The 17,204-nt window shown below is 39.0% G+C and overlaps 1 protein-coding gene across 1 annotated transcript in view; it reads right to left on the bottom strand.

Moving 5' to 3' along the window:
- The window catches only part of GYS2 (glycogen synthase 2), a 52,799-nt gene extending 35,942 nt beyond the window's left edge, over positions 1–16,857 (bottom strand). The window contains exons 1-4 of the mRNA XM_082738608.1: positions 16,382–16,857; positions 6,815–6,996; positions 2,880–3,071; positions 476–658 (exon numbers count right to left, since the gene is read on the bottom strand). Of these exons, the coding sequence (XP_082594734.1) occupies positions 476–658; positions 2,880–3,071; positions 6,815–6,996; positions 16,382–16,502 (678 nt within the window). The 5' untranslated portion in view covers positions 16,503–16,857. The remainder of the gene's footprint in view (positions 1–475; positions 659–2,879; positions 3,072–6,814; positions 6,997–16,381) is intronic.
- Positions 16,858–17,204: the final 347 nt, after the last annotated feature.

Genomic DNA, 17,204 nt, shown 5'->3' with positions numbered 1-17,204 from the left:
TGACTCTATCTACATCTCAAAGTTACAGGAGAAATATGACCATGTTTTCACTTGAAGGAGAGAGGGAGCCCCACAAGGCAAGCTGTATGTCTGGAAGTCTTGGTCTGTAACTGCCACTCAGGGCGGCATGTGAACCCAGCTCCACATGGTGTTCCCTCAGCTTTAGGATACACAGGAGTGCAACCCTGTTCCACCCACCATGGCTCTTTGGATCCTGGGATTTTGGATCGGTTGCTGCAAAGTAGACTCACATCCGGTCTGTCACTGCTATGCTCTACTGCACTCTGACAAAGTTAAACAACAGCAACTCTCTGTCACTTCAGGGGATGCTTTGTCATGAATATTGATTAGTTAAAAGGGCATTTCTGCCATCTGGCTGGCAGATGAAATGAAAGGATCAATACTTCTCATCCTTCAGCGTCAAGGATCAGAAAAGAAAGGTGGTGGGGGTCAGGGGAGAGGGAGGACACTTTACCTTATCAAGATGGTTGTAGAAATCAATGTTTGCTGCACAGAGATACCTCCCAAGCAATGTGGCGTGAGTGGTAAATATTGTAGCAATGGGAAGTTTCCGAGCTCGAGAAAGGACCAGTCCAGTTCCTGCCTGCCATTCATGGAACTGGGCAATGACGTGCTTGCCATCTGCATGATCTGTCACCTACATCAGAAAAGAAGCATTTAGAATAGTTGTTGGTAAAGCTTGATCTTGATGGTGGCCCACAGGTGAAGGAAAGTTATTTGTGCCTGTAAATTTTAGCAAAATCTAAAGAGAGGTAAGCATGAAATATGCAGATTTAGAAAGCAGAATTATTTTATTGGATTTACAGCATGCTCATGAAGCCCATATACTTGTATGGCATAATCCTCTCTTTCAGGAAGGAAACAGACTTACCTTTGTAGCTACAAAGGGGCCTCATAGAAAAAATGCACAGTAGGTACTCCATAAATATTCATCGAATGGACAAATAAATAATAGCAATAACACCCTTGAAGATATCACTAAGCAGCTGATCAAGGGGGACTACCCACTTACAAGCTTCTTTTGAAATAAATAATATATGACTTCCTGTTTTAAGTCAGTCTTATTTGGATCTTCTGTAATTGAAGACAAAAACCTCTTTAACTAACATATTATTTTAAGAATACGGAACTGGGAAGAAAGAGGTGAATAACTTGCTTGGAAGCAAATCCTAATTTAGTCACACACTGAGGACGCAGGACTAATCTGGGTCTAGCTCTAAAACTAGACAGGGGGTCAATTTCCTTGCCTTTAAGTTACCTTGTTTCACCCTTCCAGAAGTTTAGTATTTACATTCCACTCCCCTTACAACAGCTTGTTCCCTCAGTGTGGGAATAGAATAGATCATGCAATAACACATGCATTCAAGCAGTCTGGGCGAGGACTAGGAAATCAAGAGTTCACCCAAGAAGGCAGTTCTCACACTTGGAGGACATCAGAGTCACCTGGAACGCTGGCCAAGTAGAGACATCTGGGTCCCATTAGCAGGTAATCTAATTCTGGGCTGGGGGTAAGAGTTTGCATGTCTTACAAGTTTGCAGGCAATGCTGCTGCTGGTGGTCCTTGGAAAAACTCTTTGAGAACCACTGACTTAGTCTAGAACCTTTGTAGTTTAAAGTACTTGTTCTTCAAAAAGTTTTTCATGGTAATTAACAAATGCACAGACCAGTAGCAGCTGAGAGGTAACTATAGAAACAGGGTTTGCTCAGGAGCCTTGGGCTGTTAATGTCTTTATTTGCCCTTTGGATCAAAGAAAATGTCTGTTTCTGTAATAGTTTTAATTTAGAGAACACTGAGGCCTTCACTTTCTTGCTTCTCTCCTCTCTAGTTCCCTTTAACAGAAAGGATGAGAGAGTGTGTGTGCGCGCACACACACACACACACACACACACAGGCTGGCCTCAGCCCCAAGGGCCTTGGATCATGGAGGCAGTTTGTGTAGGAAGAGTTGGTTCCACCAACTGATGCTACAACAAGACGGCTTATTGTCATTAGGCCAGATCTCTTCAGCACCCTCACCCTCCTCTCCTAATTCTGTCGCCAGCAGAAAGCAATGGGACTGCCTTTTCACCTTCCCCTTCGCTTCAAGGCAGCCTTTTGTAGCTGCTGGAATAAGACCGTAAGAAAGGCTGGTCAAGGGGATGCGCTGCCAACAGTTCTGTGATTTGTCCTTAGACTACACCCCCACTTTATTAGAAATGCTCTTCCTCACCATCTGATGTTGAAGTTAAGGAAAATCATTTTGAGGTAAGGCAAGGAATGCAAAGAAATCCTCCTTTGAGAACTGATGAGAGTGTGGGCTTGGTTCATTTCACAAGGATAGATATCTAACGTTCTTGAGGTCTTTTGGGGTTTGGGAAAGTTGGTTTTTGAGGGGAGGATATTTCACTTCTACAGATCCTTAGCAACTGCTGAGATCACGTCAGCCCTTAGAAAACGATGAAAATACCTAAAAGCCACTGCGGTTGCCCAAGTACTCATGCATAAACAAAACCAAATATTTCAAGCTCTTTTCTACTCCCATAAGTCTAGAATTCAGGTCTTTAGTGCATGATATATACTGTTTTTTGCTTGTATATATATTACCATCTATGTATCAGGGAATATAATTGGTTGTTTTATACACATCATTCTATTTAAATTTGACATGAGGTATATATTAATAAGCACGATATTAACCTGTTCCAAGAGCTAGGATTTAGAGGAAGACTGAACATTTTCTCAGATTCTTTTGAAATATATTAGGACAATCACAAAGGCATCATCTCCTTTAGCATAACCTAAAAACCATGGGATCATTGCTGAGCACAGAGCACAATTACGTTCCTCATCTGTTGTATGACTATGCAATAAACTATACCTCTTTTAAGAACCAGGCGGTTAAAGATCCGAATATTAGCATATCGTTGGCTTCTCGGTCATGGTAAGGGATGCCGACACTGCAGGCTTCCCAGAGGTCACCCTTCCACCTGTCCAGGTTCCAGGCTGAATAGCCTATATCAAAGAGCACCACGTAAGGACTCCCTTCTATCAGCCATCTTCCAAAGTGCACCTGCCATGTAAAGAACACAGAGCTTTGCAGGAAAAAAACGGTATATGTGCTTAGAGCATATAAACTTTATTTAGAATTCAACAGCGGACTATGCAAGCTATATAGGAAACTGTAGTGGTAACACAAAACATCTGATATTTGAGCCTGACCATGGAATGAGCTTGCATCCAGTCATCTAAACCTCCAAGTTCTTATCCTTCAGTAAATTTGGTCATTTAAAAATGAAGTATCTAGATTATATAACCTCTGTCCTTTTTAAAAAGATTTTTATTTATTTGAGAGACAGAGCATGAGAGAGTGAGAGAAGCAGCACAGGGGGGTGGGGGGAGGGGTAAAGGGAACAGGAGAAGCAGGCTCCTGGCTGAGCAGGGAGTCCGACACAGGACTTGATCCCAGGACCCTGGGATCATGACCTGAGCCAAAGGTGAACCTTCAGTCTACTGAGCCACCCAGGTGTCCCAATTTTTGTCCTTTTTCTTATTCCTCTCCTGTGATCTAGAGCTCATGGTTTTAGGATTTAATATCATGCATGTTTTTATGATAAAGCTGTAAGATAAACTGCTCTGTATCTTTGATTTGTATTGGATATAATGTCTACAGTGTCACTTATTTTACTTTATGTAACAGGACTATATTTCACGCTAGAAAAATTCATTTCTATGAACAAATGTATATGATTTCTCTTATTCCTCCTATCAGGAAAAAAAAAAAAAGTGACACAAAGTGTTTCCCAACATGGGTGCTGCCAGGTGTCTTAACTAAATATATTGCCCAAGTTACTTTATCTCTTTAATCTAACAGCTCAAAGTCTAATCCTCTTACATTTTTCAAATTGAATTCTTTTATTCCTGTTTTTTTCTTGTACAAGTTCTAATGTTTTAGGTATATCATTTTCTCCCAATTGTAATTATATAATCACTTGTATATCCAAATTTTAACTTTCTTTTTGGCTTCTATTTTTCTATAGTAATTTACTCATTCTTTTGTCTTGACTTTTATTTAGGTTTATTTTCCAATTACATGGTATGCAACTCCATAAGTCACTTCAAATCCTTCTTGGAAGTTGCCAAAAGCTAAGAGCTTCTCGTTTGTATCTGGCCCTCTCAGGTAAACTAGACATGTCTGCATTGTTTAGTTATTGACCCAGTGACTCTACCCAAGGCTGAGTTTGGGGAGCTTGAAAGCCCATTTTTGGTCATCATTTTCTTCCACAGGGCTCAGAAATATATAGTGATATCTCTCCCATCTAGCCTTGGACAACTCTGAAAGACCCCATTATCTGTTGATTGCTTCCATTGTAATCAATAAGTATCATGGCACTCTTCCCTTTCCAGACTGAGTTTTCCTTTCCATGAACATTCATTCATTTCCCTTTAAAACATTCATTGATTTATGTATTCATTCAATGAATAGTTACTAACTGCCTAATGTATGACATATGATACAGTGAGCTGAAATCATAGAGAAATATTGACACTGGAGAATGTAAGCTAGCTTGTTTTGACTTCCAGTGAGTTCTTGGCTATGATATGCAAATATCCTTACATCAGAAATCCATTTAGAACTTTAAGACCAGTCAGACAATTATGATTTTCATCTTTGTCTTCTTTCATGAGAGCTTCAAATACAAGCCCCTTCCAAAGTCTCACTCTTTCATCCCAGTAGCACAACATGCATCCCTCTCTTACTTTCTTAGGTTCTCTATACTACACTCACTATGATAGGTTTCCCTGGTGCCCTCTGGGACCTCAAGTTCCCTTCAGTTAAATCTTCTGCATCTCAGGCTTTGCATAGACCTTGTAGACACTGCTACTCACGTGGACATCTCAATGAAGGCTTCTCATGTTTTCATCCCCAGAAACTATATTCCTGGGGTGAGTATAAAGAAAGTTTGTATTTTTTTTAAAAATATTTTTATTTATTTATTTGACACAGAGAGAGACAGCAAGAGAAGGAATATAAGCAGGGGGAGTGGGAGAAGAAGAAGCAGGCCTCCCACAGAGCAAGGAGCCCAATGTGGGGCTCGATCCCAGGACCCTGAGATCATGACCTGAGCCAAAGGCAGTCACTCAATGACTAAGCCACCCAGACACCCCGAAAGTTTAGATCTTTTAAAATCACGCTGAAACTTATTTGTGTATAAAGACATCTTTGAAATTGATGTTATCCAAATACATTACTTTTCCTTGTCCTATTAATCATCTGGCTACTTTTCAACCTTTCTCTGGGCAACTTCAAAATTCAATTTTTTATCCTACACAGTTAACCTCATGGTATTCTGACTTTATTGACGTCGAAGAACTTCATGTCCATGACATTCCAGCTACACAAGCTCATGGCTACACTGTTATCCTTGTCAAAACTGAGGCTATTCCTTCTCTGAAATTTTCAGCCTGAGCATTCTTTTACTTGACTACAACATCCATACCTCCACTTCTCTCACTCTGCTTCTCCCAGCATATATACTCCTTTTTCTGTCATCAACACCTCTGGTTTTTGGAGCCCTCCATATTTTCCTACATCATTGCCTCCTTTCTGGCTTTGCTTCCTTTCCTATCCATTTCAAAAGCAACTGTTCATCAATTCAACCATTAATTCAGTCAGTCATAGAATCATACTTAATGATCCTTTTTCTTCATTGAAAAATGTTATTGCCACAACTTCTGTACCTTTTCTTCACTATTCACTTATTCCCCAATCCACTGTAATCTGATTTAACCTTCTTCTCCCTCAAGGCTGTATTTAGCAAGATTACCCTGAATGGCCTGAATATTGCTAACCCCAACTGAGATTGGTTAAACCTTTGACTGACTTAATCCCTCCTTCATACTTGAAACTCTCTCCTCCGTTGTTTTGACCTATTGCTATTGTGATGGCAACAGATTAAGACACAAACCTAGTGGTTTAAAACAACACAAATTTATGATCTTTTAGGTTTAGGAGTCCATAATCTGAAATAGGTCTTTGGGGTTAAAATCAACATGTTGGCAGAGTTGCAGTCCATCTGTAGGCTCTAGGGGAATCTGTTTCCTGGTCTTTTCCAGCTTCTAGAGGTTATAGGCATTTCTTGGCTTGTGACCTCATCAAGCCAATCTCTACTTCGATTGGCACATCTTCTTTCTGATTCTAACTCTACTGCCTCTCTTTCATAAAGACCCCTGTGATTACATCAGCCCACCTAAACCCAGGAGAATCTCCCCACCTCATGATCCAAATCTACAAAATCCTTTTGTTAAATAAGCTAACATATTCACAGGTTCTGAAGATTAGGATTTGTACACCACCCTTGATTCTGTATCACTAGCTGTGTTTGTACTTGTGCAATCTCTGAGTTCTTTTTTTCTTTTCTTTTCTTTTTTTTTAACATAGTTGTTCCAACATGTTGACATTTCCAAAGGTTTGGCTCAAAACATTTGCTCTTTGTCTATAATCTTCCACTGAATACTGTTATCAATGCCAATAATGTCAACTACAATTTAAACACAAATGACTTTCCCCAAACACGTCTATCCTCTACCTTCTGCTGCACTCCGAATCTATTATCCTATTAGACATTTCCTGACAGTTTTTATAAGGTGCCTCAAATGTAACCTATTTCCAATCAAATTCATCCTCTTTCTCACAAACCTGCTCCTTTTCCCTAAGTAGGTAGTCTTCTCTTGTGAGTTCATGTGAATGGTGGTCTGCTCTCCTGTAACAGTCTACTAGTCCTGCAGAGGGAAGTTTCAGTCAGTATCCCTTACCTGGCAGCCATGTTTATTCATTGTGTCCACTGCTTTTCTAACAGCATCATTTATAGGTTCACATTGTTCTACCTGAGTCTTCATATTATGCTCAAAATATGGTCCAATCAGAAAATAATTGTCTCCCCATTCATCTGCTGTGGTTTTGGCCTTCGTCTGAATCACAGTATAGATACCACCAACTGTTAAAAAAAATTCCATTTATCATTCAGGTTAGTATTTCATTGTAAGTGATGAAGGCATGGAAACAAGTTCTCATTTTTAAGTTAGCATTTAGGATTTATCAAGTACAAGGGTTTCCTTAACTTTCTAGAAGAAATTTTTTAAAGGACACTAACAAATAGTTACTATCTGGTTCAGTTCATGCATTTCATAGAACAGCAGGTTGGCAGCAGCTGAGAAATACAAGTATTTCCAGGAAATCTTAAGAGATATCAGAAGAAAGCAGAACTTGACCTAAAGCTCTATTTGCACTGAAGTTTCAAAGTGGGTTCCAACAGCTGTTGTCAGGACACACACCCTCAGCATCTATAATTACCTTTTACTCCTTCTCCTACACTGCTCCAGAGGGGGCTAGTGTATGTCCAAGTAACAGCCACTACTGTGGCTGTTTATTATGAATAAATCTTTCAAGCTAAAGAGCCACTTACCTTGGAAGGTACCCAACAAAGTACCTTTTGACAAGAGAAAAGAAATGATAGATTTTGAGGGGGGAATGCTTGGCCCAACCCTCATGTTGAGCCCAATGATTCACATTCACATTTTCTTATAAAGATTTTATTTATTTATTTGAGAGGAAGAGATATTAAGAGAGAAAGCAGGGAGGAGAGGGAGAAGCAGGCTCCTGGCTGAGCAGGGAGTTGGAGACCAATGTGGGACTCGATCCCAAGACCCTGGAATCATGACCTGAGCCAAAGGCAGATGTTTAAGGACTGAGCAACTGAGGCACCCTAGCATACATATTTTCATGTGGTGTCTCATTTCCCCTCTGGCATTGCTGCCATAGCTATTAAAACACAGAGTCAAAAATTATGTGTACCCTGGGATCCAGCATGTCTACATCTAGAATATTGTTCTTGGAAATAAGAAAAGTGTAAAAAGATATATGTATTGGTTTATTTATGGAAGAATTATAATGGTGAAAAATTGGGAACAACTAAATTGAACTCGCTAAATCAACCAGTCTAAGGCTCTATTAGCTCATTTGTTCAGCAGAGATAAAATATTACTTAGCTTGGAGGCAAAAGGGAGGTTGTAGCAGCAGTGTCAAAGACTAAGGCTCAATGCAATGTAGTATTCGAGTAAGTACTTAAAAGCGTGAAGAAATAAAGCAAGCAGTTATGGAGAACTTTTTAAGCAAAGACATGAGTTAGAGCTGAGGCCCTAAGTTGAGAGCACAGTGGACAAGGGGAGGATAATAGGCATTCAAAAGGGAAGGTTTGAGATGTAGCAACTAGGCAGCAGGAATAGGGAGGACCGAGCAGAAGACCTTCGGTAAACTCAGGCAGAGTATCTTGTGCTGGCCCTAAGCGATCAACTTGTATGAGAATATGAAGCAGTCTGAATCAATTTCTTAAGCAGTACTCTGTCCATGAGCTATAGGTGAGGAAACAACTCAAGAAAGCTGTATGAGGGTGTCTGGGTGGCTCAGTGGGTTAAGCCTCTGCCTTCAGCTTTGGTCGTGATCTCAGGGTCCTGGGACCGAGCCCTGCATCAGGCTCTTTGCTCAGCAGGGAGCCTGCTTCCTCCTCTCTCTCTCTCTCTGCCTGCCTCTCTGCCTACTTGTGATCTCTGTGTGTCAAATATATAAATAAAATATTTTTTTAAAAAATGCTCTGTGAAATCCCAGAGCCATCACAAATCCTGGCACCAATCTTCAGCTCTACTTCCTAGAGTGATTTTATTACTTGTATATTTTTTAAAAAGGTTTCTATTTTTACTCCAGTTTTTTTAAGTTATTTCAATTCACCAGGATATAGGGTTCGATAGCAGTTGTATCTCTTAAACTGTTTCTGTAATTTAGACTTTAAATGATAAATCTTTTTTTAATTAACATATAACGTATTATTTGCCCCAAAGGTACATAAATGATAAATCTTATCAATAGTCACAATCTATGGCCAAAAGGTAGAATTTGCCATCTGCAAACTTTTCTTTAAGCCTGAACCACTCAAAATATACTTTTTGGTGAACTGCCTTTTAAGATGAGACACAAAATGCAAATGTTGATACTGTTATATAAATACCAATAGGATTCATTAACTCATAAAAGGGTAGTGCTAATAGAATTCCCAACTTGTAATTATTTCATGCAAACAGTTTTCACATGAGCCTGCATAAACTTCTTGTCTTTAAGAACTCCATGTCTAAGAAAAGATTTCATGGCTATAGAAAATGTAAAGAAATTTAAAACTGTCACTTGAACAAAGAACAGTAAGAACTTTCAATCACAACTCAGATGGCAGATGACGAAAACACATGAAGATGATCTGTAAACCCTGCATGTAGAGGCTTCCAGAAAAGACCAGAACAGAAATGATTCAGTTACCCAATCAGCAATAAATCTGAGGCTACATAAATTGAAGCCAGAATCAAGTATGCCTAAATAGTTCTCCAAATTCCGGAAAATGTCTTGAACTGTCAAAAACATTTGTTAAGAAAACAAATTTAGAGAAAAAATTTGCAAAAACAACTAAGAATTTTTTTCTTTAAAGTGCATAAGCCATATCTTAGCAATGTATTTATATACATATAAGCTTTATTCACACTCATGATCCATAAAAACACAAGATTTTCAAATAATTTCTTCTGTAGACTTATTTCCTTCATATTTTTCTTATAAAGGGGCTATTTTATTGGGTTCTGATGGCACGCATTTATTTTTGATTTATTCACGTTTCTATCTTTAAAACTTTCTTTTATTTGCAACTATGTATCTTGCCTAGAGAGCTTAGGATATCCTTATTTGTTAGACTATGTGTTTCAAATTCAAATACACTAGGGTAAATGCAAACACATTTTTATTTGTTAAAGCACCAAAAGAAGAGAAATTCTTTACTCAAAAAAAAAAAAAAATAAGATTAGATGTGGGAATTGAGATGCAAAATTAAACACTGTTAGTTAATTTGCTGTTTCTTTTTCCCATTTGAGGCCTTCAACCTTGATAGAAATAGTCACCAAGTAACCTTAGAGGGTTCATAAATAGGATGGCTATGCGCTTTCAGTGTATCAGGATAAAAACATAAAATTAAAAAAAAATAGTCCTATATTGGTTGAGACCGAATGGTAAATGAATCATTCCCCCCTAGACTACTTCATGTATAGTCTTTCCGTGGGGAGGTCATCTTACCACTATTTCATATGCTCAAGGTCCATTGTAACTTTGCTCTGTCTCCCCATATTTGTATTTTCCTCAGCCTTTAGTTTGTCTAGATACCACATTTACCCAAAACTCCTCTCCTGACATGCTATTTATAGGTGAGTGTGATGGCAAAGAAATAGAGTCATTCCTATTTTCAAATTTGGACGATATTCCAGAGGTTCCCAACACATATTTTTTAATGACTTACTGTTTTACTGGTGTAGGTCATTGAATTACATTGAATTGACTTACCCTTCACTTTCAAACATGTACTTTGTATTTTATTGATCTATATTTTCCTGAAACAACATGGGAGCTATCTTTTGTGTGAGGGCAAAGTATCAGGCTTTCATAAGAAAGAAAAGATGAGGTCCTATGGCATATGTCATGGAGATAGCTAAAACCCCAAGTTTTCATATAGAAACACTGCTGATATTGCTAAAATTGGGACTCCAAAGTGGTATGGAATGTGGACACCAGCCAAAGTATGTATATGTGTGTGTGTATACACGAACATATATTGTATATTATTATACTCTCTATATATTATATATAATAAGGATATACATTTGACCCTTGAACAAGGGATGGTTGGGGTGCCAATCTCCCATGCAATCAAAAAATCAAAATATAACTTTTGAATCCACAAAAACAACTGTTGACCTGAAACCTTACTGATAACATAAACAATTAACCTATATTTGTATGCTATATGTATTTTACACTCTCCTCTAACAATAAAGCAAGCTAGGAAAGGAAAATATTGTTCAAAAACATCCTAGTGTAGAGAAAATACCTTTACAGTACTATATTTATTGAAAAAGTCTGCATATAAGTGGACACATGCACTCAAAATTGTGTTGTTCAAGGATCAACTATATTTTATATATAAACTGGGACAATCTTAATTACTTTTAAAAATGTTTAAAAGTTACAGAATTTGGTGGTGCCTGGGTGGCTCAGTGGGTTAAATCCTCTGCCTTCGGTTCAGGGCATGATCCCAGGGTCCTGGGATCAAGCCCCACAACAGGCTCTCTGCTCAGCGGGGAGCCTGCTTCCCTTCCTCTCTCTCTGCCTGCCTCTCTGCCTGCTTGTGATCTCTGTCTGTAAAATAAATAAACAAAATCTTAAAAAAAAATAAAAAAAATTAAAGTTACAGAATTGGGAAATTATATGACTTTAGTATACAGAGCAAAAACTAATCTGGCCTCCCCATCTCAAGACAGCTGCAGAACAAGAGTAGTCATTCTACTCTTAGACATCCTTCTCTGAGGCATCAAACCTGATAGGAAAGACGACCATGGTCAACAAATGTTGATGTGTCCAGAGCTTTGCTGGGTCTGTGGCTTCAAAATAAAGCATCAGCAGTCTTGGGCAGTGGGAGATGACAGCTTGGAGCAAGTCAATAGCTCTCCCACCCTGACTGTACCACAATGGTAAATGCAAATGTTCTCGACAGAAGAGGCTCAGACAGGGTCATCTGGGTGAAAAGGAAGTGAGGACACAGGGCTCCTCTTGAAGCTGTGGATGTGCGGAGCATGGTGCTTGCGTGGATTGTGTTTCTTGTGGTGAGGCTCGGGATGCCACTGACACGGCCACCGTGAATCCATGCCAGGCAAAGGGACATCACCCCTACTTACTATAATCCTGATCCATAACTCATTTGAAAACAGAATCATGGAATTGCTCAAAGTGAAAGGCAGTATGAAAATGAATGACCCAATTTCCTCCTTTGATGAATACATTTTATGAAGAAATAATAATAAGTTAACACCGCCAGAGCATTTACTAAATGCGAGGCCCTGTTCTAAGTGATTTACAGTTGGTATTTGTTTTAGTTTTCACAACACCATTATAGATATGGGCTGTTACTACCTTTATTTTAAATGGGCAAACTGAGGCAGAGAGAGGCTATGAGACCGATCCAACATCACACAGGTAAGGAAGGAGTTGGGATTCCAGCCCAGGAAGTCTGACTCGAGAGTCCACAGGTTGTAGACAGCCAAACTATATATAACTGTCTGGAGCAATATAGTGATGGATTTTTAAAAGCGGTGGATGGCTAGGACAGAGGAAGAAAATGAGCAGTGTCGCAGAAAAACCAGTTATCTTAGGTCTTGGGGAAGGTAGAATCCTTTCTATTCTGCCCTAGAGAAAAGCCATTTGGGAAACAATACTTATGGGAAATGGGTTTTCATTTTGGCTCTGGGCACTTCCCGTTAACGAAAAGGAACCCAGGGCTCAGGTAGCTAGCAAGCAGGTTCTCATATCCATCATGGAGGGTTTTGGAAATCTAATGAAGGCATTCAGTCCTTTTCCCCAAAAGAGGACTTTACACATACCATTTTCAGATACAATTTTAAAGGTTTACAAACTCCTCGAAGCCCACTTTTCTCAAGGTCCCACCTTCAGAATCTCTGCCTCAGAAGAGCAGACTCACAATTATAATCAGTTTCTACCACACCATTCCGACTGCAATCTTCATGTTTTTCCATATGCTGTTCACACCATGTGACCCAGACCTTACGGTGTCTGGGTTGAGAAGGGAGATAGTAGAAGTATTGTATGTATTATATTACTTGCTGGCTTTGAGCCAAAATGAACTGTTTTTAATTTTTTTTTTTTTTTTTTTTTTTTTTTTTAGAGAGAGAGAGAGCACGCACATGAGAGCATATGTGGTGAGGGGGAGGGGTAGGGGGAGAAGGAGAGAGAGAACCCCAAGCTGATTCCAGGCTCAGTGCTCAGCCTGACTCAAGGCTAGATCTCACCACCCTGAGATCATGACCTGAGCTGAAATCAAGAGTTGGGTGCTTAATTGACTGAGCCACCCAGGCACCCCTATTTTTAGTAAATTTTTTAAAAGAAGCATTCATTCAACAACTACATTTCAGAGTTATTCACATATATTAAATTAGCTATCATTATTTGTGTCAATATTCATTAAGGTCTTTTTAATAATCTCAGATATCCTCAACATAATAATTGGTCCTTAGTCTACTATGATTTGGGCAGGTCTATGGAGAAGAAATCATTGTAATGAGGCACAAACAAAGGAAAAAGTGAACTTTGTTTTCTGACATATGTGTAAACCTCTTCATTGTAGGCCAAGCAAAAGTCTTTAACTTGTCTCTTTCTTTCCTGCTAGCCTCTCGTGCAACTAGTAATAGTGTTTTTCAAAAATACATCAGACCACTTAGCACTTCCCACTACTTAGAACTTCCCATCATTAACCATAAACTTCACAAACTTCCCCCTACTGGTCCTTCCCATGGGCAGCCACCCCTCCACTCCTTTCCTCTTTCTAAGCTTCCCTCAGATCACCTCTGCATATGGACATATCGCCCTCCCTCAAAAAGAACACTGTCCCCTCCTTATCCCTGTTCCCTCATCCTTACCCAGTGGCTTTTCCTCCTCCAGGTGTTAGCTCAATTGTCTCTTCCCTACAGAGGTGCTTTTCCCCAACACCGATTTAGGTAGAAACCTCCCCTCCCCAGCCCCCAGTGCGTAGTCTTTTTCTTTTTTTAGTTCAATTAATCAACATACAGTGTATTAGTAGTTTCAGAGGTAGAATTTAGTGATTCGTCAGTTCCATGCAACACCCAGTGCCCGTGCCATCACATGCCCTCCTCAATGCCCATCACCCAGTTACCCCATCCCTGCACTCTCCTCCCCTCCAGCAGCCCTGTTTGTTTCCTATGGTTAAGAGTCTCTTATGGGTTCTCAGTGTATCTCTTAGAGCCCCTCCTTCTCTTATTCTTATTGTCATCACATTTGACTATAATTGCGTGTTCAAGGTCTACCTACAAGTTTGTAAATTCTGGAAGATTGGGAATCAATTCCATGTTATGAAGCTCTATCTTCTTCATTTCCCAGTGCCTGACACCTAATAAACACCTGATGAATTTTTATTGAATAATAAATAAATAGCAATAACAAATGGATAAATGAATAAAAGCAATAAATGCCAAGGGTAATACGAACAAGTAGAAAGTGTTATTCTGAAGTCTGAGAATTAATATCCAGTAATTTAACTGTGACTCTCATTTTTATATTATACACATGTCTATTTTATACTGACAGAATTCTAGCAGAATGGGATTTTTTTTTCCCTGTCAGAAATCTTTTGTTTTCTTGGATATGAATAGATTTCCTTGCTTGCCACAAAACATTATAAGATGGCTGGATCATAGTACATTTATTTCATTCATGAAGAAACTTGATATTCAGACAGTTTAAAGAATGTTTCTTCAAAGTCTTAGAAATTTATGGCTTTTGATCGCAAGTCCTATGTTCTTTCACCTATGGGGCATTTCCTTAGGCAATGATATTAATTTTTAATTCTTGTGGGAAGTAAAAAAGAGAAGTGAGGGGTGCCTGGGTGGCTCAGTGGGTTAAGCCGCTGCCTTCGGCTCAGGTCATGAAATCAGGGTCCTGGGATCGAGTCCCACATCGGGCTCTCTGCTCAGTGGGGAGCCTGCTTTCCTCTCTCTCTGCCTGCCTCTCCATCTACTTGTGATCTCTCTCTGTCAAATAAATAAATAAAATCTTAAAAAAAAAAAAAAAAAAGAGAAGTGACCTTGAAGAAGACCTAAATGCTAGTCCCAACCATTCCATTTGCTTGATCAGTTAATGCCTTAGTCATCCATTTCATTTTTGAAATAGAGGAGTTGGATTCTAAGATGCCTCCTATCACTGCCATGAACTGCAGGGAACTGAAAGTTCAAAGTAAATTAAAAAAAAAAAAAAGCTATGTATACAATGTCAATGTATTGTCAGGGATGAACTCAATAATTTTCCATTTATATGAAACTTTCTAAAAGATACGACTGTAATAAGTATTAAAATAAAGACATGTTGAAGATGTCAGCTGGGTGAAATTTTGTTGTTCCCTTCTCCACACACACAAAATTTCCTTTCCCTTATAGGGGAAATGAAAGAAAATAGGTTTCAAAAGCAGTGAGGGCTGAAATGTATTCATTCCTTCATTCCAAAGGAAAAAAAAAATCCACTGAGCATTTTCTGTGCACCAGTCACCATTCTAGGCCCTGAGATCAGCCCACACAGGACCTGGATGTAAACCCCATGGAGTAACAGTGCGCACCAGTGTATTCCTAGCACCAGTAAACAATGCTCCATTAATGTTTGCTAAATAGAGAGAAAAGGAAGAAAGAAGGAAGGAGAAGAACTCTGTTTAGGTGCTGGAACACACACAGAGGTCCTCTGAACTGATTCCTGGTGCTAAAGAACGCCCCCAATTTTTCCACTGACAAGCTACGTCCTTGAGTTCCTGCCTACTCTGTAGAGAAAAACCTTCTTTCAAGTCTTACTCTGGGATCTAGGAATAAAAAAGACGACTCTGTTCCCTGGAACTGTGGACATATTTAAACACCATAGGAAAAAGTACATTAGATACAGCTCTTCATCAAACAATTTTCCATAATAAGGTTTCTGCTTTCTTTGTTTCCACCTCACTAAACTACAGAGTAGAAGACTGCTTTGTTTTCTCACATTCCTTCCTGCATTTGTACATAAGCAGGATTGATTTTCACTTTTGGGATTTCAAGATTTTATTAAAAAGGAGATTTTATGAATTTTATAACTATGTACATGTGAGAACTCTGAACACTTAGCATAAGGTGAAAATTAGAACAGATGCCAAATATAATTCCTCCAAGTTTGAAATACTCTTATTCTTCTTATAGGAGCTTGACGTAATGCTTTCTGAGCAGCTGCTAAGTTAAAACTGTAATTCCAAGCTATTTGTGAATTATTAGCAATATTACTATGTATGTCATATAATCTTTTACAGTATATGACATTAAAGTTTGTCATTGGTCCCAATCACATATAGTTCTCCTTAAAAAAGTACATGGTTATGTTTCTTTGTTGAGAGAAATCATAAAACTGAAAAATGAAATATTAGCTCTCTGTTCTGTTTTGTCATAACCTGTATTTCATATTTTAGCTTAAATGCACATTCCCTGGCAATGAGTAGTATTTTCAACGTTCTCTCCCTCCAACACACAGCCACATCTAAGTTATAGCCACCTGTTGAAACAGACAAGGTTAAACCTAACCAAAATTGACATTTAGTAAGTTTACATTCCTCCTCCCTGTCAATTCATTCTCACTAAAGTCACCTGTGATATCTTAACCTACATTCTTCACCAATCTGGCAAATAGCCACCTTCCAGGGCAGTACAAACCTTTATTGGTTACTTCCCAAGCAACTTCAAAAAGCAGTAAATCTTCCACAGGAAGTTCTTCAACTTCCCACCGAGGAAGCCCACTCAGGGATGTCACAGATAGAGATCGGCCTCGGAGCATTCTTTTTCCAGTCCTCTGAAGCTTTTCTGAATCCTTTATTCAATGCACTGGGATCCCAGGAGCAGTGTGCAGAGAGCTGTGTAGGTTCAAGTTAGAAGATCTCAGGCTTGGGGAACTTCTCATCGATGTAAACCAGTCCAACAAAATCTAACGTGCCTCCCAGAGAACTCTCAGTTTAAGCAAGAATTCTCAGCTCCTCTTTACAGTCTTTCTGGGCAGGTCCAGGGAGGACAGTATCTCCAATCAATATTAACCTAAAACAACTCAACCACATGTAAAATCCTCGGGTTCGGGGCTTAGGCAAGCACCCCTTTGGGTGGTGGAACCCTCATAGGCTGAGCATGACACAAATCCAGACCTTTAGCCCTTGTCCTTTTGACCAAACTCCTAGACTCATGTAGTCATCAGTGTTTATTTCATCACTTCCAAAGTGATCCAAGATTAGCAATTCCCCTTTTTAAGTTTGCAGACCACTTTAGATTCCATGAAGAATTCACTGGGACCGTTTCTATGCTTTAAATCCCTTTAGATTTTCTAAGTATGCTTTGGTTTCTGTTTCTAGAACATTAAAAAAAATTATTCCTAGTTACTATAGTCTACCTTTATAATCTAAATTTGAAGTCCAAATTTATAATCTAAATTTGAAATCTAAATGAAAATGTATAAATTCCAGTGTGTGTTTTGGTATAACATACAAAGAAT

The sequence above is a fragment of the Mustela nivalis genome (genome assembly GCF_964662115.1).
Source record: "Mustela nivalis genome assembly, chromosome: 7".
Classification (NCBI taxonomy): domain Eukaryota; kingdom Metazoa; phylum Chordata; class Mammalia; order Carnivora; family Mustelidae; genus Mustela; species Mustela nivalis.
The sequence above is the reverse complement of the archived record's forward strand: the minus strand, read 5'-3'. Positions and strand labels throughout refer to the sequence as shown.